Source organism: Amblyomma mixtum, chromosome 2 (genome assembly GCF_055824585.1).
Source record: "Amblyomma mixtum isolate Tamu chromosome 2, ASM5582458v1, whole genome shotgun sequence".
NCBI classification, from domain to species: Eukaryota; Metazoa; Arthropoda; class Arachnida; order Ixodida; family Ixodidae; genus Amblyomma; species Amblyomma mixtum.
The window spans coordinates 97,523,548-97,547,075 of record NC_143013.1 but is presented as its reverse complement, the minus strand read 5'-3'; the positions used below and the strand labels follow the sequence as shown (position 1 = coordinate 97,547,075).

Below are 23,528 nucleotides of genomic sequence, written 5' to 3'. Positions count from 1 at the left end.
TAAGTTTATGCGTGAATGATGCTAACTGAGTTTCGCAAGACAGTCGCTTACGAAAACCATGCTGCATGTCTGTAAAAAATGAATTTGACTCCAGGAAGTTCGCGATACCTGTGTATAATATGTGCTCCAATACTTTACATGGAATACTTGTCAAGGATATGGGACGGTAGTTAAGGGGTGAATTCTTGTTACCTGATTTATGGATTGGGACCACCTTCCCGACCGTCCAGTCAGCAGGCGGAGCACCGGTGTCGTGGGACTGTTGAAATATCTTGCAAAGCAGCAATGAACAGTAAGTTTGAGAACCCTTAAGAAATTTCGCGTTGATTAAGTCAGTACCTGGACTGGAGCATGGTTTAAGGGATTCAATAATCTTCTCGATACCACAAACTTCGATGCAAATGGGATCCATAGTTATGTAGTTGTAAGTCTGCGCTTGTGGAAAAATGGTGTTAGTACAATGAACAAAGTTATTACAGAATGTGGAGTTCAGTACCGCTGGGCATTCTGCATCGGGGATGGCAAGGCCATTCTCGTTTAATAAGTTAATGGTATCGCTGTGGCTGGGGTTGACAATGCGCCAGAACTTTTTAGGATCAGTGGAAAGAATGCTAGGAAGTGTGTTGTGAAGAAAATTATTTTTTGTGCTTTTAAGTGCAGTTACGTAAACGTCGTTAGCTTCGCGGTACGCCTCCCATTTTGCGTTACTGCCAGACCTTTTCGCAACTCGGTAAAAACGTTTTTTTCGATTGGATAATCGTTTAAGATAGGAGTTGTACCACGGGGCTCTCGAGTGGGAACAGATTGTCCGCAATGGTATGTATGTATCTGTTAGTTCTTTAACCTTGGTACACTGTAAAAAAATATAGTCCACTGTACAGAGAAACCCGCTGGTAATGCGTTGCCGGAGGGTTTTTCGTAACTTGTGTTACGGACTAAATTTGAGAGACAGAGGTTTCGTAAGACGGACGTTAACTTCTTGGTGACGAAAAGTTCCATCATGCTATACACAGACACCAGTTCGTGTTTTGTCAACAGATGTTTCTGCTGTGTTCTTAACAAAGGTTCCGTAATGTGCATGCATACTTCCTCCGTGCACTCTTAACAAAGGTTTCGTAATGTGCATCCATATTTCCTCCGTTCACTCTTAACAAAGGTTTCGTAATGTGCATCAATATTTCCTCCGTTCACTCTTAACAAAGGTTTCGTATTGTGCATGCATACTACCTCCGTTCACTCTGAACAAAGGTTTCGTATTGTGCATGCATACTTCCTCCGTTCACACTTAACAGAGGTTTCATAATATGCATGCATATTTCCTCCGTTCACTCTAAACAATTGTTTCGTCATGTGCATGCATACTTCCTCCGTTCACACGGAAGTCATTTGAGCTGAAATGGAAATAATCTGTAATGTGCATGCACATAAATGTGTCGTATGACTTCTGCCCGCACTGTTCACTGCAGATACACAGTTTACTTGTGTGACTTGTAGATCTTGCATGTAGATCTGATGTAAGATCTGATGTAGATCTGATGAAAGTGCCATACAGCATTCAAGAGAGCATGCACGCATTGGCTTACATGCATATAACAGAGAAATACATGGCAAAACAGCAAATGTATTTATTCCTGAACAATTCTGTGCAGCTGCACTCAGTTGAAAAAGTACCGTTTGAGTAAAGTTCGAGTAAATGCCGTAAAGAAAGTGAGTGGCAATTTTTACAGGCAAAATTGTGTTCCCACGTGGCCTGGCTGAAAAGGAGTAGAAAAAAGCCAGGTAGAGGGTTAGTCGGACCGTTTAATAAATGCATTGTAATAAAATAGTGTAATTATTTATGTGCAGCCGCACTAAGTAGCTAACACATATTATGCACTAGCCAGACATCAAAGGGCATTACAGCATTACAGTCGAACCTCATTATAACAAAATGGTTTATGACGAAATCATGTATATAACGAAGGAATGAAGCTTGGAAGCTATAACACGGGCTATAACGAAGTAATCACCCCCTTCAACTTCATTATAATGAAGTTCAACTGTAGATCATTTGTTTACATGCGACATTAATAAAACCCAACCGGCTGAGCATGGTTTGAAGTCAAACATCAATATTGTGCAATACTTAAGTGACAGTATCAAAAATCTCAGGCTTCAGAAACCTGCCTCTTTGCGGCTGTTATTAGTGTTTCATAAAAAAAAAAGAGGTGGTCATGGTTTCAAACTGATTGTGCAGCATCAGGACTTCAAAAATATCAGTCTAACTCTGAAATTTGTAAGAACCTAGCATTATTTCGCAATCTCAAAGAATGAAACACCTCTCTATTTTGTGTTCTCAGTATCGATAGGTGCATAGTGCACAGTCATCCTTTCTGCTGTTCAAACAAGATGCATAGTACTTCTGCTAGTCCAAAAAAAAAGCATAGTGCAACATTTAGTCTGCGCTCCATTAGACTGAGAGCTCAAAAACTGAAGCTCATAACCTAAATGCCTTAGAGCATTGAAAAATAATGTGTCTTGACTACTTACACCTTCAGGTGTGAAGCCGCAGACTTGCCGCTAGTTTCATAATTTTTACGTGAACAGATGTCCGGCACTTTTGCCCGCCATTCCACCTGGTCCCTTTGGTTGGGTTGATGTCAAAGATTTCTCTGTAAGAAGAACAGGAACATTTTATTTTCTAATGTCAGCTTTAGAGACCACATATGCAATACTTAGCACATCAATATGAATCATTTTTTTTAAAACAAAAAGGCAGAAAAAGTAAAGGCAACTTCTCTTGAATAAATTTTTTTAAACACACAGCCACTTTCTTTTCAGAAGCTCATTCTGCAGTAAGTCTGAGCGATTGCGAAGTGTACTCCGCATGCAAACAATTGCTGAAACCATGCAGACTGGAACAATCATACACAAAGACAAGTTACCATATTACTTATTTCTAGCAAGTAATAGTGTTTCATATTACTCACATCATACCCTTAATCACATGCTTAATTGCATATTTATGTTTATTAACCTGGCAGAGTCTCAAAAACTCTTTTATTACATCATGTCATTGCTTGCAAGCTTAAAAACTCTCTCTTTCTCAATGTGCTTTTGAGCTAAGGCACCTAAAATGACTCTTGTACCTCTTCTGTGCATGCGCAGTGACAATTCAGGAGAGCATAATGCTTATTTATTTATTTTTTTGTTGATATCCTGAATGATCTCAGACTGCGACATTACATGAGTTTGCTGGAACAAGCACGTGCATTTTGCACCCCCAAGATATGAAAGCAGATGGAATAAAAGTGACAGAATGTACTAAGAGATGTACTAAGAATGTACTAATGTACTAAGAGATAAGACTGAAGAATCTGCTGACTTGTTTTTTCTGGCTTGTATACTAAGGAAAATCATCGAAACATAACAGATTTAAACATTTTTTACAAAAATGCGTGTTAGCATATAGCAACATCATCCTTTTTTAATGCTTTAGTAGCCATAGCAGCAACAGCAGTACGATGGAAAAATGACTGTTTTACCTTATTTGCATGAATATGATGCGAAGGGAAGTTTGAGAACTCAGAAAAATATTAAAAGAAATATTATAATTATAATGCAATCTCAAAGTGTTCAGGCCAACCATAGCTGAGGGCCCAAGGAGTGGATAAAGTGATGTTGTTTGAGAGGCAACGGTTCAGATGCACGCCACCATCGAGCGAAGTCATGCCTCTGATGCTGTAATGAGCGCAGCCTCAGAGCAGCAGCGGCCGCCGACACTGCCCTGCTGATGCTACTTGCCGTTTCGGGCTGCCAAGACCTGCTCAACTCTGCCCTTTGCTTCCTCTTCTGCAATCTACTCTTTCAGTGCCTTCTCTTTCTCAGCGACCTGCACTGTCTCCTTTCCATATCCACAGCCACCTTCTGCTTTGCACTTGCATGCTTTGCTCAGACGACATTAAAAGCTGGCTTCTCCTAGCGGCTTTGAAGCCTCGTGGTGAAGGTCACTTTAACTACCTCAGAAACAAAAAAAAAAGAATTCACACTGTATTCATTCCTTGCTTCCAAATCTAGCGCGAATGATATTCTGAATGATATTGATGTCTGCGGCGGAATTTCGCTGATTATTTGCTTTTGATTCGCGGTATATAAAATTTTCCGCCACAGAAAGTTGTAGTATGCATACTTGCTCGACAAGGAACACCAGGACGGAGGTTTTGACAACAAAAAAAGTACGGGGCTAAATTTGAAAAGCTGGACATATGCATGGCCTGCAAAATTGAAATGGAGACCATAGAGTTCTGAGGTGCACAAAACATCCCTGTGGAGAAGGGATAGGGGAGTATCTGTTACAACCGGCGACGTCGCTTTGGCGGGCGCGGTTGTTGCGACGCGCGTTTGTTCTTTCAGTCTTTCCTTTCACATCTTTCAACTCTCCTCTGTCTGTAGGTGGCAGCGATTGTGGCTCAGCTCGAGGCAGTGGGCAGGCCCGTACACATACAGGGAAAACTGGAGGGAGCGTCCGGCGACAGCCTTGAAGCCTAGTCTTAACAACTAAAAATATAGTAAAAAAGTTTTTCAGCCAGAGGCTGCTTGCGGACTCGCCGCCAGAGCCGGGCTCCCCCTCGGTTACGGTACCAGGGCGCGCTGTATCTGCTAGCAGCCGACGCAAGCCATGGTCGCCGCGACGCCGAAGCAACGCCGTGCGCTCGATCATGATACTGAGTCTATTTGAAGACCGTACTGTCAGCTTAGCTTAGGTGCATTACAGAACTCAGCTTCGGGGGTATGCTCGCCGCTACTGCTCACGGCGAAGTTCGCACAAAGTAGTCCAACCAGTTGCGGATAGGCAGACAGAAGAAAGCCTTCGCAAAAATGCTGACAACAAGCGCTATAGCTGCTCCAGTATATGAGTGCTTTCAGGTAAGCGATGCTTTCAGGTAAGCGCGCAGACAGCATGTCGCAAAACAAGCGAACAAAAACCTCTTCACGACATGAGCAAACAGTACGCGCTCGCAGCTCCGAACACGCGTCCGTGTGTGGTGGATTTCAAGAACGAAGATGCAAGAACAAAAAGTCTTACCGCGGCGGGCCCGACTTGCTGGGGAGGACGGAATAGATGAGAAAAGCGTTGCCTTAACAGAGGGCTGATTAGATTGATGGAACTCAAGGGAGGTGTAAATTTAAGAAAAATATCGTCAAATTAGACGTTGTAAGACAAACAAAAATTAAAAGGCACAAAAAGACAAAAGGGGTGGGGGGGGGGGGGGCAGATTTATCAGCTATAGGGGGCGAAAGCTGCCGCCCCATGCAAAGGCTAAAGCCATTATCATCCATCCGTTCAACAATCTCACATTTATAGCGTGCGTGCATGGAGGCGTGCGTGTCAGGCGCCGAAATCCGGCGTAAACATCGATGAAGGCGTCGGCAAGACAACGAATTCTGGGCCATGATCGCAACGATCTTGGAGGTGCAATCGCGCTGGGAACAATTCCTGGAGACGTCACATCCTAGGCCAAGCTTGGCTACCGAATTTACCCACACTACGACGTACTGCAATGAGTCGGTTCAAGGAACGGGGAGCCTTGAGATCCCAGGTGACCAAACTGATTTCCGAAGCGGATTCTGCGCTTGAAACACCCGCGGACTTTGAAAAGACTCTGAACGTACTGTCAGCGAGACTTGAAGCCCTCTAAAAACAGCGCAACGAAGTTAACACTGCTATCGAGTCGATTGTGCCTGGTGAAGAAGACGAGGTGAACTACACGCGTACAATCGCGTACAACGAATCTATCGATCATTTTTGGCTCCATTGTCGTCGTTTCTCCTCTTTGAGAAGAAGACTGCTGGAGTTGCCCTTACAGCAACTTGGCCTCAGTTTGAGCAGCCCACACTTGCTATCATTTGGTGCCACCACACTTGGGTTCAGCCACAGGTCTGTTTGTGACGCTGTTCAAAATTTCTTGCTGGAATCTCATCGACTACCTTGCTAAAGCTTTCAGTATTTTCTTTTTAAGCTTCACTTTTTTTTTTCCAAATTATTCTCTTTTCTCTCTTTCTCTCTCTCTCTCCAATCCAATGTCCTTTATATATATATATATATATATATATATATATATATATATATATATATATATATTATGATTATTATTATTATTTGTTTTTAGTTTTGTTGATTTTTTTTTTATTCATCCTCTCCGTGCCCTTTTTGTGGTTGACTCCCCCGGTGTTCCTCTCCCGTGTGCTTTTCTTTTGCCTTTACTACGTACAGGTGAATACCAACCTTTTCCACCCGATTCTTGGCCGATCCCCCAGAGTGTGTCGTAGGCTACAACAACAACAACAACAACAACAACGACATTTGGTCGCAGCCTGTGTCTTGGCCACAATGCCCGCAGTGGGTACGCGCCATTATCTTGAAGACAACGACAGAGTTGCCGCCTACGCCGCAAGACAGCCAGCATGCCGAAAAAGCTCAGCGAACGAGTGCCGGTTCAGGAGCGGATGCTACGCGGGCCCTTCGCGACGGTATACCCGGAGCGCTGCCATCTCAAATCTCTAGTTACCGAAGATAGCGCTGCAGCGATATAACGGCGCCGAAACGGAGTGGCAGCCCGTCTGGGAGCACTACCAGCAAGCTGCCCACAAAAACGATGCCCAGTCCAGAAGTTCTTTTATCTGCAGTCTGCTCTTACTGGGAGGGCTGCACCTACTGTCGCCGGTATTCAAAGAACAGAAGCCAAGCAACTGGAGCTAATTACAGCATCCCGATCGAGTTTCTGAACGAGTTTCGGACGTACGGATGTGGTAATCCAGAAGCACCTAACCCAACTGCCAGACTTGCCGAAAGCGAGCAGGAGGTAAGAAACCTACGTCACCTCTATGACCTAGCGCAGCATAAACGCTCTTCACGGCGCTCGGCATTAAAACACAGCTATGGGGCAATGCTAACCTTCTCACTGCTGTAAATGTTCCCTAGCTACCTTGTCACTGGATACCAAGAGCGTTGTTCAGCAGACAAGAGGGCTGTGCTTTGCACTATTACTTTGCAACATTTTCTCAAAAACAAAGTGTAGAGTTGGGAGTAGGTGGTGCAAGTTGGCCAGAGGAAAAATAAGGTCACAAAACAAGAACAGAGAATGAAAGACCCAGAATTCCCAAAGGTTCAGCAGCTTCTCTTTTTACTAGCCAATCCAAACCAACTGCAGCTTGTGCACTTTGTGCTTCGAAAGGTCACGTGGGTGCCACACATCTCTCTTTGGAAGAAAAGAAAAGGCTGTGGAAAGCAGGTCGGCGTTTCCAATTCTCAATCAGAGGTCATACTTTTAAGGAGTGTTGCAACGAGCGAGTCAAGTGTGAAAAACTGTGTAAGAAGGCGCATTACTAAGATGTGTCACCCAACTTAGAAATTATTAAATAACTTGACAACCAAGTTGCTTTAATTCCAGCCATAGTAGATGCAGCCCTCTAAGTAAGCGCCAACTGCCTGAAGCGCTGGCAGCCTGTGTAATGCATACTCTCTCAACAAGGAGTAGCCCTATGCAAATAAACACCAGTTGCTATTGTATACCCAAAACCATGTCATCATTTTGTGAGTGTTTCTAAGCATTCACAGGACCCTGATATATGGAAACTTAGGAGGTGTAAAGCAGTATTACTAAAAGTATAACCTATTAAAAGCCGCAGGTACTGTGTACTTAAGGCCGTGCATGTCACTGGTACAGAGCTCTTTGAACACAGCCACAAATATCTCATTACCGTGCTGATGGAAAAGTCTAACATTTTTACCGTTAAATCCATTAATTATATAGCAATCACAGAGAGAAATATTATCCGCGCCAAGGTGACTGAATATGCCACCGGGCAACCTACTCGTGATTGACCAGCGAAACACGAACATGATTGACCAGCGAAACACGAACACGAACGAACAAGGAACCCAACAGAAGCTCTCATGTGCAACCTGGAAGTTGTGTCTGGCACCTGTCTGCACATTTTCACTTGACAAAAACGAGCGATGATGGCACACTTCAGTGGTATCTTGCGCTTCACTTGTGAGGTGGATCGCATATTGTAATGCCCAATGGTCAGTGACAACAGGGCTGAATACCAGGAGTGAGTGCATGCCCCTGCATGTCTTTACCGTGCGCATCTCATTAAATACACGCTGCGTGGTCAATGTAGCCACTGATTTTTCGATAGTTTGCGAGGCGATAGAAGAAACATTATTTTAATAAATATCTCTATAGGAGCATACAACTTGCTATCATCACTGGCGGTGGTCTCTGGGCTCCTTCAACCACTTTTCGAATTAATTGGTGTGAGAAGCGTCACTCTTCATTTCAACCAGTTTCTTGGTAATATTTAGAAACTATGGTTTCAATGATAACGTCAGAATATCAACAAACATCCAGGGTTAACCGGCAATATCTAAAATCGTGCTTAAAACTGCGAACGCTGCACAGCTGTTACGGAAGTGACAGCACCACACCCTCGGAGTTCCGGCTAAATCTGGCTCTTGGCGGATCTAGAAAGAGTGCTCAGCTGCGCTTCGAAACAACCAGCAGAAGTCACAAACCTTATCCTGATCGACCAGTGGAATTTGCATTCGCTGCTAAGCAAGAAAAGTTGATCCAATCTACAAGCGGAATTTACCATAACGTACCTGGATTTGATAGCCAATATTAAAACTTTTGCAGTGCCGCTAAATGTTGAGAAATCAGCATGCCGCCAATTGGTAACAATTAGGATTTGGTCCATTTTGTCTAGCTGGTCTGAGTTGTGTGAAAGACCAAACCAAAGACCTCGAGCCAACTCAAAGGCCCGCACAGAGTAAAAAAATGTTTTTTTTTTTATCTTACAAATAGCTTCCGATTTTTCCCCAGCGACTTTTGTTAAATGAGAGATGAGATGAGGAATTGTTGGATGCTGGCTGGAGTCTGCACATGCATGCCCTCCTCTTCACCTAGCTTGCTCACAGTAACGCCTGACATATTGACCAGATAGTGCTGGCTGCTGAGAACGTTTTGACATCAGACTTTGAAAGCAAACTCCATGTAGTAATGAATACACAGCATGCAAACAGCATCTCATGAATTCGAAACATTGGGCTTAATGTTAACTCCAAATGGCAAGTTGTGAATTAGACAGTTTTATTCACTAGCATAAGCAGTGGTATGTTGGTAGTTTGAAGCTGTGTATTAGTGCTAAGACATGAGCATTATGCGCTCTTTATCGTTGTGCCTAAAGAGTTTTGGTACCAGCTTCAAGTGCTGAGTAAATCTGGCATGTTTCAAAAGTATAAACCGGAAACTCACCTCTGGAGAAATTCAAGAGTTGTCGCAGCCTTTTCAGGGTAGGACAGGTTAAAGACGTAATAGGCGAGGAATGCAAGCCTTGTCGCCTCTGCAAAGCTTGTGGGCTCAGAAAAGAGCACTTGTTGCTCACAAGCAATGTAGCATTTGTTCTGAAAAATGGTGTCTGCAAGAATGCAGTACGATAATTATGAGTACTGTGATTAAATTTCAACACAAGTAAATGTATTTAATAGCACGAGTCACTTGTGCAAATTATGCTTTCAATGATCAAATGAGCGGTGGCTGGAAGTTTTCTATGCGAGAAATTTTCTTTTCTTTATCCTTCCCTTTATAAGCTCAAAAAATATACTCAGTGTCAGCGCAACTGCTATATAGTGGGCTTTTTACTTTGCAGGCAACATACAAGGTGTTGCACCGAAGACCTTATACAATTTTTAAAAATGGAATTATTCAGTTAGAAAAGCACTTTTCTCGCCATAGCAATGTGTACACTGTAGAACATCAGAGAACAACTAAGATATGGGGTGAAGCGTATACAGGAGGTTCTCTCAATGAATGGCAGTTTGCCAATATCCCTCAAGAGAAAAATATACAACAGCTGTATCTTACCGGTAATCACCTATGGGGCAGAAACGAGGAGGCTAACAAAGAGGGTTCAGCCTAAGCTAAAGACAACGCAGCGAGCTATGGAAAGGAAAATGATAGGTGTAACATTAAGAGATCGGAAGCGGGCGGAGTGGGCAGGTTAATGACACCCTAGTCGAAATCAAGAGGAAGAAATGGGCTTGGGCAGGGCATGCAATGCGGAGGCAGGATAACCGCTGGTCCTTAAGGGTAACGGAGTGGGATTCCAAGAGAAGGCAAACATAGCAGGGGACGGCAGAAAGTTAGGTGGGCGGATGAGATTAAGAAGTTTGCGGGGATACAGTGGCGGCAACTGGCGAAGGATAGGGTTAACTGGAGGGGACATGGGAGAGGCCTTTGGCCTGCAGTGGGCGTAGCCAGGCTGATGATGATGAACTATAGCCAGCTGATTAATCAATATTGAAAAATTAACTTTTTAACCATTACATTTAGGCCACTTAATTACTGAGAGGCGTGCAGCTCACCATAATAAATATCCATTTCAGTTTTTACAATTTTGAAAATGCGGTTGGTTACCTTCAGCGCTGTGGCCCAACAATTTTTGGCTAGTCGCGCCGAAATACATGAGCTTTCGAGAAGCTTGCAGGAAAAGCAACCTCTCCAGTGCACGTAACCCATCAAAATAGCACTAAATTGTTAGGGCACAGCACCAAGGGTAATCATTTTTTCGAAATTCTTAAAACTGATATGGATATTACTTATGGTAGGCTACATGCCTCTCAATAATTAAGGAGCCTAACAGTAATAGTTAAGAAGTTAATTATTCAGTATGAGTTAATCACCCTGATAGTTAGCAGGTATTAGTTGTATTGTGATACGCTACACCACTGCTATGCCGGAAAAAGCACTCTTCTAACTGAATAACCCTATTTTTAAAAATTCTGTAGTCTAGGTGAAACACCCTACATAATGCTGCTAGGACCACTTTTCAATGGTCCCATAGGAAATCAATCTAAATTTTTTAATCATAGAGCATATAGTCTGTAACTTCTAGGTAATGAAGTCACTTCATTGCATCCTGTTAGAAATGAAGAAATTGTTACATAAGGATATTTCCGGGAGTGAATACAACAGTGACATCCCTGGGATTCAGAGTAGCACTGAAGAAATAATTATGTATAGAGAAGCTTACCAAGTGCCACTACTGTTGGAGTGCATGGCAACTCGTGTAGCCTTTCTGTGATGCTTGTTCCTTCCTGAGAACCAGCAAAAGACAACGCAATGCATTCTAACTGAAACACGAGATAAGCATAAGCACTGCTCTGTGTCCTATCCACGGGATGACAACCGCAAGTAACATGTTAGCATGTCCTATCGACATAAGTGTTGCCTTCTAGACTGTTTGTATCAATACAAAATCACATTTTATGGCACTGATTAAAGAGCATATTAAGAGATGCATTTGGCATCATTTTGAAAAGGTCATATTACGTCAACTTCTCTTATTATACCGACTGGTAGGCAGAATAACATAGTGTGCTAGCCATGGGTGGCTGCAGCCAGCTGCTCTTATTTTAATTTGCATCTAACTACAGTTTCGAGGTCAGAAAGAGCAAAGAACTCACTTCAAAAACTCGAAAGAGTTGGCCAACATCATCCTTGAAATGGGCTGCGAGAAGTGGCACAAAAGCGGCTTCTTTTGCTCCTCTGTTGCCCCTGCTTTCCTCATGCTCCATTTGCACATAGTAGTAGAGCACCTCCTTTTTCGTACTGGTTTTGAGGTGGTTGGCCAGTGCAAGAGCGCACAGAGCTGTTTTTTCTTCAGATATGGCCTGGAAAAAACTTAGCAAATAAGTAAAACTACATTTGCATTCATTATGACAGGTCCCTGCAACAGACTGCATCTTTCTCAGGTGGTGAAAAATTATAGAGAGAACTCTTTAATTCTCTTGATGGTGATGGGCACGAGCATTGCAAATGACTGAAAAGCTTCATAAACGGCTGGCGTGATTGTCAGATAACTTTACCACAGTGCTTCGATTTATATGTACAGAAGTGCAGCATAAATGCAGGCTCTTGATGGTGACAAGCACTACAAATGAAAAAGCTTCATAAATGGCCGGCATGATTGGCAGATAGCTTTACCACAGTGCTTTGATTTATATGTATAGAAGTACAGTATAAATGCAGGCGAACCGAAGAGTTTGCAAGAATTCAGCACAAGTTTTCTTAGCTTCCATGAAAATTTAAATCTGTTTTGATACAGGCTGCTGCTGCCCTAGTGGGAGAAAGGTGAAGTAAATGTGTAGCATTGATTCCTGCAAGAGACTAAGCCATGGCTATTCTCCCTTTCTGCAACATGTACCTGCCCAAGTGAAATTACTGTTCTCTAAAGCATTGCTGCCAATGTGATTTGGAGCAATGACTATACCATGATGTAAAAAGCACTCTACCCTTATTAAATTATAATTTGTTTTAATAATCCTATCATGTTTTATGCACCAGAATAATGACAAATGTTTCTGATCAATAAAGGAGTAGAAACCTTCACCTTTACATCTTTTCCTAGCAGCTGGTCTGCATGTCCATAAAAAAACTGGGCATGGAAAAGCAGAGGCCACTGTTCTTTGATTTGACTCGTCTGGTGCACCGGATTGTCCGAATTGATGTAGTTTCTCTGGTCGCCATATGTGTCTTGCATGTATTGGAGTGCCAAAGGCAGGTTAATTTCTCTGGCACTCTTGAGGCCCTCCTGCCTCAAAAATCGAATTTTTTCTTCAATGCCGTCGCCACTTGCATCTAGGATTGGTTGCCAATTTAGGCAGCCGTAGGAAACGTTGGCACGCTTCTTTGTATGTTGGTCCGGTGCTTGGGATGGTCGCCTTTTGCCACGGGTTATGTTCTCCACTCTGTTTTCCATTTGCTGGAACAATGAATCGTATCCACGGCCTAGCAGGTGCCCATCCACACCCCTGTCCTGTAGTATGGGGAATTCTTCCACTACAGTCTCAGCCACGCTCCGGATAAATTCTCTTCTGGGCCGTGAGCATTTTGTCATCATTTGTCCAACAATGCATTTTACAAGGTCCCGCCTTTCTTTTGGGCGAAGAAGTGGACCGCCTGGCCTCAGGCAGGCTAGCACGTTTTGAGGAAAACTGCCACTGTCGAGCTTAAAGCTGGAATAGCTGAAATCAAGCTGAAGCGCAGCAGTCTCCCCTCCAGGACTTGCACTACGCACACTCTGTGTGCCTGAGGGGCCTGCGAGTGAAACAAGTATTTGGCATTACATCAAAATTTGCAGGACAACTCAAGGTACATTGGCTATAAGAAGCTAAATAATCCAGCAAAATGATGAGGCTGGTGTTGCCGGCTAAGAGTGGACACAAAACTGCACAAACTTATGTCGTGATTTGGAGCCATCCATTCGGATTGAAATAATATAATATAGTTATCAGAGGATTCAAACACTTATTTACTGGTTGACCACTGTATCCTGCATATAAAGCAAGGTACTTAGATCTCAGAAAGTATTTGTTCTGGTTATTATGCAAGACTTGCACTCCTGTCTCACTAGGTTTTTAGCAGCAGTCAGGCACTCTCATACTCGCTAGCAGTTTGTTATTTGTGCGCAGCAAGCATAAAGAGCCTGTTTGGTGCCCTTGCCAAAGCATTTGATTGTAGTCATCCATACAATGTGACTTGCATGTGGATAGCAATGGGCACTAAAGCTATTAGAATGACTCAAACAATTTCCATATCAGCCTGGTCTACTTCTGCAGCGCACACACTGCAAGAAGCAAATTTAATGACTTGAGCCCATAGTCTTCCTTCTCTACACTATAAAGAGCCAACATGGTAGCAATGGCATATCATGATGAATGTGTCTATTGTCCATCAGGTAAATGTGCAAGTACCACAAAAAAATCCATGTTCAAGATTTCTTTTTACTTTGAATGATACCTGTTAACTCCTGAATCACATAACTAAAATACTTTAGCATCACAAAAAAACAATGAAGTTAATTCTTGTCTTGTATCTATCTGGTGAATGGGATTGCAAACTTCAGCATAAGGCCATTTTCAACACATGGAACAGCAAGATTACTGCTGTCAGCTCAGAATAGTGACAATAGAAACACGGAAGCAAGCAACACAAAAGCTGCTCTGCTACCAGTAGCTAAATACACTAAAATTTAGGTACCACTGTTACCCACTGTCAGCTAAGCAATTTTCAGCAACGATACAAATCTACCTTGCATTGTAACAGCCATCACGCACAGTTGGAACCGGTATTCCCTAAAAAACTATCGTAGGCAATAGTGGCTACTGAAACTTGCTGGAAGACAACACTGCATGAACAGGAAATCATCATTTGTATACTTAAACTCTGAAACTTGACGGCTGTACCTCTTCAAAAATACATAAGCTGAGCAGTAACCTGAAGTTCCACTGGCTTAGAATAAAGTTGGCATCCACGCTACTCCTGCAGCAGCTGCGGCTCATAATCACTCCATCAACAGATGCCTCTTTGCAAGTTCAATTTTTTTAGCAGATTCAGATGCTTTAACTCCATCCAAGCATACTGAACATCAAATCAAGCACGTGTGTTTCAACAGTGAATGCTGGCTATAACGTAGCCTTGCAGTGCATGCAGGGTGTTTCACTTTACACAATTTTTACACAAATTTACGCTCGTCCTTTCATGTCTTCTGTCTTCGTGTCGTCTTTTTTTTGTGCATAACCTTTGATGGTATTACAAGAATCAAGCCAACTAGCCCTTCAACAACTCTTTCTAAAAAAAAAAGGCCTTTTTAGTTAGAGGGCCACCTTTTTCGGCATAGCATTGTCAGCAGCGTAGTACATCAGATACAGCTAAAGCGTGCTAACTAGCAGGCTGGTTAGCTAATATTGAATAGTTAACTTCTTATCTATTACTGTTAGGCTCCTTAAGTGTGTAGCACACCATAATATTGATGTCAGTTTAGAATTTCAAAAACACAGTTACCCTTGCGCTGTGGCCCCACAGATAATGGCTACATCGCACCAAAATACATGCACTTTTGAGAAGCTTGCAGGCAAAGTTACCTCTCCAGTGCACATAACTCATAGAAATAGCCAATATTTGTTGGGCCACAGCACTGAGGGTAACTGCATTTCTGAAATTCTAAAAACTGATAAGGATATTACTTATGATGGGCTACACGCTTCTCAGTAATTAAGGAGCTTAACAATAATAGTTAAAAAGTTAATTATTCAATATTGCATAACCAGTCTGCTAGGTAGCGCTTCTTAGCTGTATTATGACGTGCTACATAGCTGACAATGTTATAACGAAAACAGTGGTTTTCTAACTTAAAAAGCCTATTTTCAAATATTTTTTTTTAAGCCTGAGGTGAAACACCCTGTATTCATCATATACCTGAAAGCACGCAAATAATTTTAAGCCTATGCAGATGAAAGACAGTTGTGGAATAATGCATAGAAATTTAGAGAAAAAAAATGTTGCACCTGGCAATGCAGCTTCAGTTATGGGTGCAGTGTCGGTGACAATAAAAATCCTTTCTTCCATAGAAAGATGTTCAACGACTTCTTGAAAAAAGTCTTCTTCAACTTCTGTCCCGTCTCGAAGGAAAACCTGACGGAATAAAAAATTCGCATTCTGAAAACAACTAATCTCATTGAACAACTGCCTAATCCCTTTTACATGGTAGAGAGAGGGTGGGCAGTTGACTCTTAAGAATCACAAACTGAGCAAGGGAGGTGGAAGCCTCGGGGTGCTTGCCAACGTTTCGACATGGGGACTTGTCTACGTCTCAGCAAAGCGTTCATCATTAGCAAGGTTCGAACGGGATCTTTAATACGAGGATGAAGGCCCAGTGAGGGGGAGAAGAGTGTGAAGTGAGAAGGACGTTAGGATGGGGAGGGTGACTGTTGTCCAGGCATGGTGGCTGCTAAAGAGGATTAACCAGTTGACCTGCAAGACTGTGCAGAGCAAAAAAAAAAAAGGCCACCTCAGCAGAAAGGAATCCAGGGGCATTGGAGCGTGGAGAAATAGTGAACATGGGCTCGAAAGGCTGTGTGTCCAGCTGCGACAGGTGGCTTGGTATGACTGGCTAGGTTGACATTAAAAACTCAGATAAGGAATCAATCAGCATGGCAGAACGAAATACCGAAGGGCAAAAAGAAAGGGGAATTGGCGGGAAAAAGAAAATGGGGTCGAGTTCAGAGAATGGTCTAAAGGTAGGGGCAGGGGAAAAGATTGCAGAATCCGAGGGCTCCTGAGAAATGATAGTGGGAGGTGCAGGGCTTAAGTTAGAGGTATAAGGATAAATTGAACAAAAAGAAAACAAGGAGGGGTATAAAAAGGGTGACTTAGATGGGAAAGGACGAACCGGGACGTAGGGGTATGATGAAAGAAACAATAAAGCGACATTATAAAGTACTGAAAAATGCTCTGACGATGTGCAAGACCTTGTTTAAAGAATTATGCCAGTGCCAGAATGTACCTCTGGACATGTTGATCCCTGCTGGTTGTCAGGGTTTAAATTTGTGGATTAGGAATGCCTTCCTGTATTTTCTGTTCCTTGCAGATTTGAAGCCTGACTGAAAAATTAACACTTTAAGTTCATCGAAGTTGTGACCGCGTTGATTAAAATGGTCCGACACTGCCTTCTGTGCATTCCTTGCTGTGTCAGCTCGATGACTTGCTCATAACTTCGATCAACTTTAAGTGTTCATTCTTCAGTCAGGCTTCCAATCTGCAAGAAACAGAAAATACTGAGAGACATTCCTAATCCACAAATTTAATACTTGACAACCAGCAGGCATCAGTATGTCCAGAGGAAACTTAAGAGTCTCTCACATACATTCCAGCAGTGGCGTAATTCTTAGAACTGGTCTTGCTCATGGTCAGAGCATTTCCCAGTACTTTATAACGCCACTTCATCGTATCTTTCACCCTACTCCTCTGCCCCAGCTTGTCTTTCTCGCCTCAGACACTTTTTTTCCTCCCTCCTTTTTTTTCTCTTTTTTTCAATTTATCCTTCTACTTTTAACTTTCACCATGCACCTCCTGCTGTCATTTCTCAGGAACCCTTCGCTTCTACATTCCTTTAAATCCCCTTTTTTTTGCCCTTTGGTATTTCGTTCCACCATGGTACTTGATTCCTTTATCTGAGCTTTTCAGGTCAACACAGCCAGTCATACCAAGCCGCCTGTTGCAGCTGGATACACAGCCTTTCAAGCCCAGGCTTGCTATCCGCTCCGCACCACCGGATTCCTTTCTGCTTAGCTGGCCTTTTTCTTTTCACAGTTTTGGTCAATCCTCTTTAGTAGTGATCAAGCCTGGACAGGATTCACCCTCCTCCCCATCAGCGGACATTCCTCCTCAGAGTGAAGACCTCATTTAGACCCTGCCATTGATAAACACTTTGCCCCGACGAAGACTAGTCCTCTTGTTGGAACATCGACAAGCATCCCGAGGCTTTCCCCTCTCCCTTGTTCACTTTGTAACCCCTTTCACGTTTGAATGCAATGCTATCAGTGATGACTAACTCATGCTTGGCGACACCTTCCCCTCATTCCACACTCAAAGGTTTTCAGCTTGGCTCCTAAGTGCTCATGGAAGATGTTTCTTTTTACCCTAAGTATACTTAGCACACGTAATATCACTGCTAAGGGATACATGTTGTCTGGGCTAGTTGGTGCTTCAATCGAAGACTTATTTGTTGTGCCTACAGTTGGAATAGGCAAATGTGCCTTATATTGGACAGACTAAAAAAAATTTCAAATGCAAAGTGTGTAGTTTTGCCCCCTTCTTTGATGCTAAGCCAGTGTAGCAATGCAACTGCTTAAGTGAAATTTATAACTGCTAAAATCATGAGGATTAGTAAATTACTAATTGATGTTCAGCCCTGGTGCGTATATTATCTTCTGTAGGCCTTCAGTGCTGTTTTTATGATTCTTAACAGATACAGACATATTGCTCCATTCAAAACAAAGATGAACTGCTAAACTTTAAAACAGCTAGATAATTGCAGTGCAGCTCATGTAGTGCACTTCAGTAATTTCTTATTTCTTCACTACTAGCACTTCTTCCATACAAAGTACTACTTAAAAGTGCAAACTTACCTTTGCATTTTCCAAGGTACAGACACCTTTTTCTTGAGCCTGTTTCATAAGTTCAGAGAGTGTGCTCGCATTACCGATTTTTTTCACGGTGTGATCACCACTCCAAAGCTTCAAAGGTGGCATTGTTGCTATGTTCCTAGAATGTTCACAAAGAACAGGTGGATGACACAGGAAAAAATATAGCCCACTACATGGCTAGGGGATACATCTAGTTAGGGCAGGTAGTGACTGCAGATCTGGACAAGGGTGAACTAACCAGAAGAATAAGAGTGGGGTGGAGTGAATCTGGCATAGTGATATTCCATGCCGTAATCTAATTCTCACTCAAACCTGAAATGCTCCATTTCAGACCATATTTCCCTGCAGCAACATGACAGCCCCGTCCAATTGGAAAAAGCAAGACAATTTTGGTTCCTAAAATTCCCTGAATTGCTGTGAAAATTCCCTTTCCACCGTGTTTTACTCCTCAGACTCCGAAAAATGGGAAATTTCCCACAATGCAACATCAGTGATTTGGCATGTACTCTCAGGTCATGAATGGCATTTTACCAAAATCCCCCAAGAGAAAAGTATACAACAACTGTATCTTGCCTGTACGAACCTACAGGGAAGAAACTTCGAGGCTAACGAAAAGGGCCCAGCTTTAATTGAGGACAACGCAGTGGGCCATGAAAAGGAAATTGATAGGTGCAGCTTTAAGAGACAGGAAATGGGCAGAGTGGGTAAAGGAAAAAAGCGCGGATTAATGACATCCTAGTCGAAATCAAAAAGAAATGGGCATAGGCCGGGCATGTGATACGAAGGCAAGATAACCGATGGCCCTTTAAGGTATCGGAGTAGATCTAAGATGGTGCCAGAGTATCGGGTTGGCGGATTAAATTAGGAAGTTTACAGGCGTAATGTAGCGACAGCTGGCACATGGCAGAGTAAATTTGAGGGATATGGGAGACGCCTTTGTGTTGCTGTGGATGTAGTTAGGCTGCTGACAATGAAATTTCTGCACTGCTGAAAATCAGCGTTGAACCTCACACTTCCCACAGTTCATTGTTAGTATAATTCATTACCTGATAACAACAGCATTAGAGAGCTTATCATTAGCACAAGCATGGGCAAAAGATTACTTTTAACATTACACTCCTGTGCGGTATGCCACCTTTACATTTAGAGAATCTCAAACACAATCTTAATGACCATGTTTCATATCATAAAAATAAAATAGGTTGGCTGAAGTCGAACTTATATGAAATGGTTGGGTTTGGTTTTGTTGGGTTTAACGTCCCAGAGTGGCTCAGACTATGAGGGACGCCGTAGTGGAGGGCTCTGGAAATTTCGACCACCTGGGGTTCTTTAACGTGCACTGACATCGCACAGTACACGGGCCTCTAGCATTTCTCCTCCATCGAAATACGACTGCCACGGCCGGAATCGAACCCGTGTCTTTCGGGTCAGCAGCCGAGCTCCATAACCACTGAGCCACCGCGGCGGCTTTTATGAAATATGTCTGCTGGGAATGCAGTCAGCCATTTTGTTTTGTGAAGGTGAGCTACACATGAGCCTATTTTCTGCCCTATCGCCATCACACGTGAAACTGTGGCAGTAACAGTATGATGAAAAACAGGCAACAAGTACCAAACCACTGTAGCCTAATGCTGAGCAAGTGAATTTAGTTTATTGTACAGAAAGTTGGTATGAAATGTTATCAACAATGAAAGCTACAATGGCAATGTACAGAGTGATTTTACACATTTCAATCTTACATTTGAAGCTGGCCTTTCTAGCACAGATGAACATAAAACAGACAAAATTATGAACACATAATGTGACTCGTTTTCAGTTCATAAAACTTCACTGCTAAAATATCTCTGACATATCAACGAAGCACAAAGGTTCATGAGAGTAGACAGCCCAAAAGCAAAATGAAAAGAAACGCAGCCTATCTCTGTCTAGAGTAGGGAAAGCGCAGCTAGAAAGTAGAACTACTGTCACTCATAGCTTTTCAGGAAATGAATAATTCAACCTTATAACACAAGCATTGTTAAAGCAGTATGGCCGGTATGGCGTTCTGTCAACTAGGTTGCTGGGGCTGAGGCGCACTGTTTCTGTAGTGGGATTTTGCAAGATATAAAACAAATGGCCTGGCGCAAGTTCTGCAGGAGTGCAGTGCATCAATAACTCTATTTGGCCACAGTTCTTTTTCAGAATGGCAACCACAAAACCAAACACAACATCAAAGCGTGTCCCTGACACAAGGACATAATCATGAACTGTGTAAGTGAAACCTTCCAGAGAGGCTTTCTTTAACAACACAACATCCTCAAAAACTTGTTCCGGTAGCTTATTCTGCAGTTCTGACTGCTCACGTTGGCTCATATCTACGAACTCCCTGGGGGTATAGAACAGGCCTCGTGTGGCAAGAAAGGCCTGGCAAAGCTGGTGCTGCTCGGCCAATGTTTTGGTGACATTTTTGTAGTTGCCAATAGAGCGAATGCACCTCTTGAAGTATTGATGTTTGGATTCAAATCTCAGAGTCCACACATGGCAAAGTGGCCCGAACTCTTGAATGAGCTCACTGTAGTGAAGCATGAAATGATGCTTCGGTCTCAGTTTGTGGGCCGGGAACAGAGAACTTCGACACTCAATATACTCCTCAATCAAGACCTTCAGGTACGATACTTGTGCTGGCGTTATCCTGGGCGCCATTAGAAGGTCAACAATTTGCATCAACAAGAGCACAAGCTGCCAGACTGAGTCCTCTGTGTCAAGGACTTTAGTGCCTAAGTATATAGGTAGCAGCCTCAGGAGTGTCCAATTCTGGACTGCATGACCTACGAGCTTGTCACCCTGTGTAGGCACCTTTGCTGGCTTGTTGCGCAAATCATGAGTAGTATATTTCATGGTCAGAATCCTTGTGTTCAAGTATTCGTATGTGAACCATGCTTTTTTCTTCACAAAGTAGTTTATGTACAAAGCCAGATCATGGCGAACTACCCCTTCGAAAAGGTCATGGCCTATGCAGGGTGGCAAGCCACAGCTGCATACGTGAAAGTGCTGCAGAGAATGGAATGGTGAGTCACTGACCACACCATGGTCACTTGGCCCTGCACTGTCCTCTGCAAGGCATTCAATGGATTTATTGTAGTTTTCTGGAGTCCGCCTTTCCGCAACTACAGTAGGTTGTTTGTCAAAGTCTGTGCGTGCTACCAGGCAGAACCGGCAGAAGTAAGCTGATGAACTGAAATTTTGGGTAAAGCCACCAACTGTATGGCTTCCAAGGTTGTCACCTACAATGAATTTCAAGCGTACTGTGTAGTTTACTCCCCTGATCAACATTCCATGTCCCTCTAGGTGGACCAAATCATTTAGCAAAGGCTGCAACACTGCAAACAATCCAAACTCTTTCACATCTTTCTGGCGACAAAGCATCACTAGCTGCATGCCTTCCACCCGTGACCTGCAGTGCAAAGGTAAATTGCCCAAGGTCATATATACACCTAGGAGCTTGAATTTCCCTTTTGCTGAGCCTAGTGGATTGGCAATTTCGAACTCATCTTGGTACAGGATTACTTGTACCTCATTTTCTGGTGCCTGTCTGAAAGATCGACACCAGACATAGTCACGAAAACAATCATCAGAGAGATCGTGTCCTTTGTCAGGTACCACAGCCATCAAGAAATGTATCAGGCCTTCAACTGGCACATAGTGGTACAAAGAGGTTGCATTCTCTTTATTCAGGCCTAAAGAAATTTCCACTGGCTGCACAAAATGAAAATTTTCTTTGTAATAGTTGTGGCGGCAATGTGATGACCGAAGTGACATAGATGCAGCAGTGTCGACTGCATCTCCTGTAAGCAGTGACTGTATGGTATTAAACACGTCACCTGAAACAATTTTACCAATCTCTTTCAGCACTAACTGCCGGCTTAGATTATGAATATTTTGCATCTCTTTCATGACATACTGTACTGTTTTCGCAGGCACGTGTTGTTGTGCTTCAAGTTTCAGGAGAAACAGTGCAAAGTTATCAATGAAAAGCTTTTGGTCTGAGTGACTGCTGGTGCTTGGCGCCTGATCCGATCTACTTTCAGTACAGCAAAGATTTGAAACATTGCATTGAGCTAACTCTGCCACAGGTTCTGCCTCCATCTCAGTGTTCATGTTCACTACATGGGAGCAATGTAAGGTGTCTCTGGCCTCTCTATGATACCTAGCAACGTGTGTTCTGAATGACCCAGCAGACTTTGACACACTGACACATCCCGGAAAAGGGCACACAACAGCACTTATTCCAGTGTCCAGATGACTCGCAATGTGCGAAACAAATTTGGTACGGGATGACTCCTGTCTCCCACATGACAGCACGGGACACACAAAACAGGCATCGCCCAGTTCTGGTTCATAGTGTCGCTTTCTGTGGTGCCTGAACAGGTGGCTTCTGAAGCTTGCATAATTCTTCAGAACCATGGAACATGAATCGATGGGGCACAGAGCACCGCCCAAAACACTGTTGTGGTAGGTGAAGTGGTCAAAGTAGGCCACCAGTGTTGAAAAAGTTCGTGAACACAGATTGCAAGATGCCATTCCACATTGGTGACAAAACTGGAATAAGAAAGAGCATTCAGACCCAATAAACCAAAAGTTATTTAGTGCCATGTCAGGCTGTTTATTTGAGAAACTTCTAATGCTCATTTCGAAGTAACAACAAATGATCTAAGTGCATGCCCGTGAATATTGTTGATAGTCTGAGCCCCCAGTTCCGTCTTGTCACTTCATCCTAGTCGCCAAGCAACAATATGTTTCAGTGCATTGTGGATGATGCCATTTCTGGTGTTAAGCAGCAGTCCTGTCTGGCTGTTTTGTCATGATTGGGAAGTGTGCTGTTACTGCAGTTAGTCAAGCTTGATATGTGCGTGCGACGTTTTTCCCACAGATTTCGCACAGTATCCTAAATCATTCGCAACAGTTACTGAACCAGCCTATGTGGGTAATTTTAATTTCCATTCCTGCGCCTCTCAGCGACCGCCGGCGCCGGTCTTTCGCGCGATTTCCCCCTTTTGAACATCGTGCCGCACACGTGGCGTCAGCGATAGGGGGCTGTCATTGGCTCGCCAGTAACCGGAGCAAAGAAGGGGAGCGCACGGCCGGTAGGACACCGCGACGCGTCTCCCTTTCTACCCTCTCCTCTGTTGTCTAGCCGTGGTGGAAGAGCGGATCGGTGCGCGAAAAAAACAAAACAAAAAAAAAACAAACGAGCTGGGTTGGCTGGGTGGCGCTTTCTTGAGCGGTGTGTTATCGGTATTTGCTTTTTTTCGGTTCGGTGTACGAGTTGAGAGGGAAACGCGGAGGGCGGCCGCGTTTCGTTGGAGGCGGAATGCTAGAGGCCCGTGTACTGTGCGATGTCAGTGCACGTTAAAGAACCCCAGGTGGTCGAAATTATTCAGAAAGCCTGCACTATTTACAGTACCTCTTTCCCTTCTTTCACTCCTATATTCCTTCACGGCAAGGTTGGGGTGTCTAC

At 43.3% G+C, this 23,528-nt stretch overlaps 1 protein-coding gene and 1 long non-coding RNA gene across 2 annotated transcripts; one reads left to right on the top strand and one right to left on the bottom strand.

The window, feature by feature from the left end:
- Positions 1-1,610: 1,610 nt before the first annotated feature.
- Positions 1,611-18,136, bottom strand: LOC149360237 (uncharacterized). The gene is made up of 8 exons (XM_089569224.1): positions 18,014-18,136; positions 15,392-15,518; positions 12,436-13,142; positions 11,510-11,716; positions 11,077-11,140; positions 9,300-9,462; positions 2,530-2,651; positions 1,611-1,754 (listed from the first exon to the last, which is right to left on the bottom strand). Exons 1-7 carry the CDS (start codon positions 18,134-18,136, stop codon positions 2,534-2,536), a joined length of 1,509 nt encoding a protein of 502 aa, XP_089425350.1. The 3' UTR covers positions 1,611-1,754; positions 2,530-2,533.
- Positions 6,325-21,708, top strand: LOC149360236 (uncharacterized). Its single transcript, XR_016288316.1, has 2 exons — positions 6,325-6,842; positions 21,359-21,708. It is a non-coding gene; the product is annotated as an uncharacterized LOC149360236 (long non-coding RNA).
- The last annotated feature ends 1,820 nt before the right edge of the window (positions 21,709-23,528 follow it).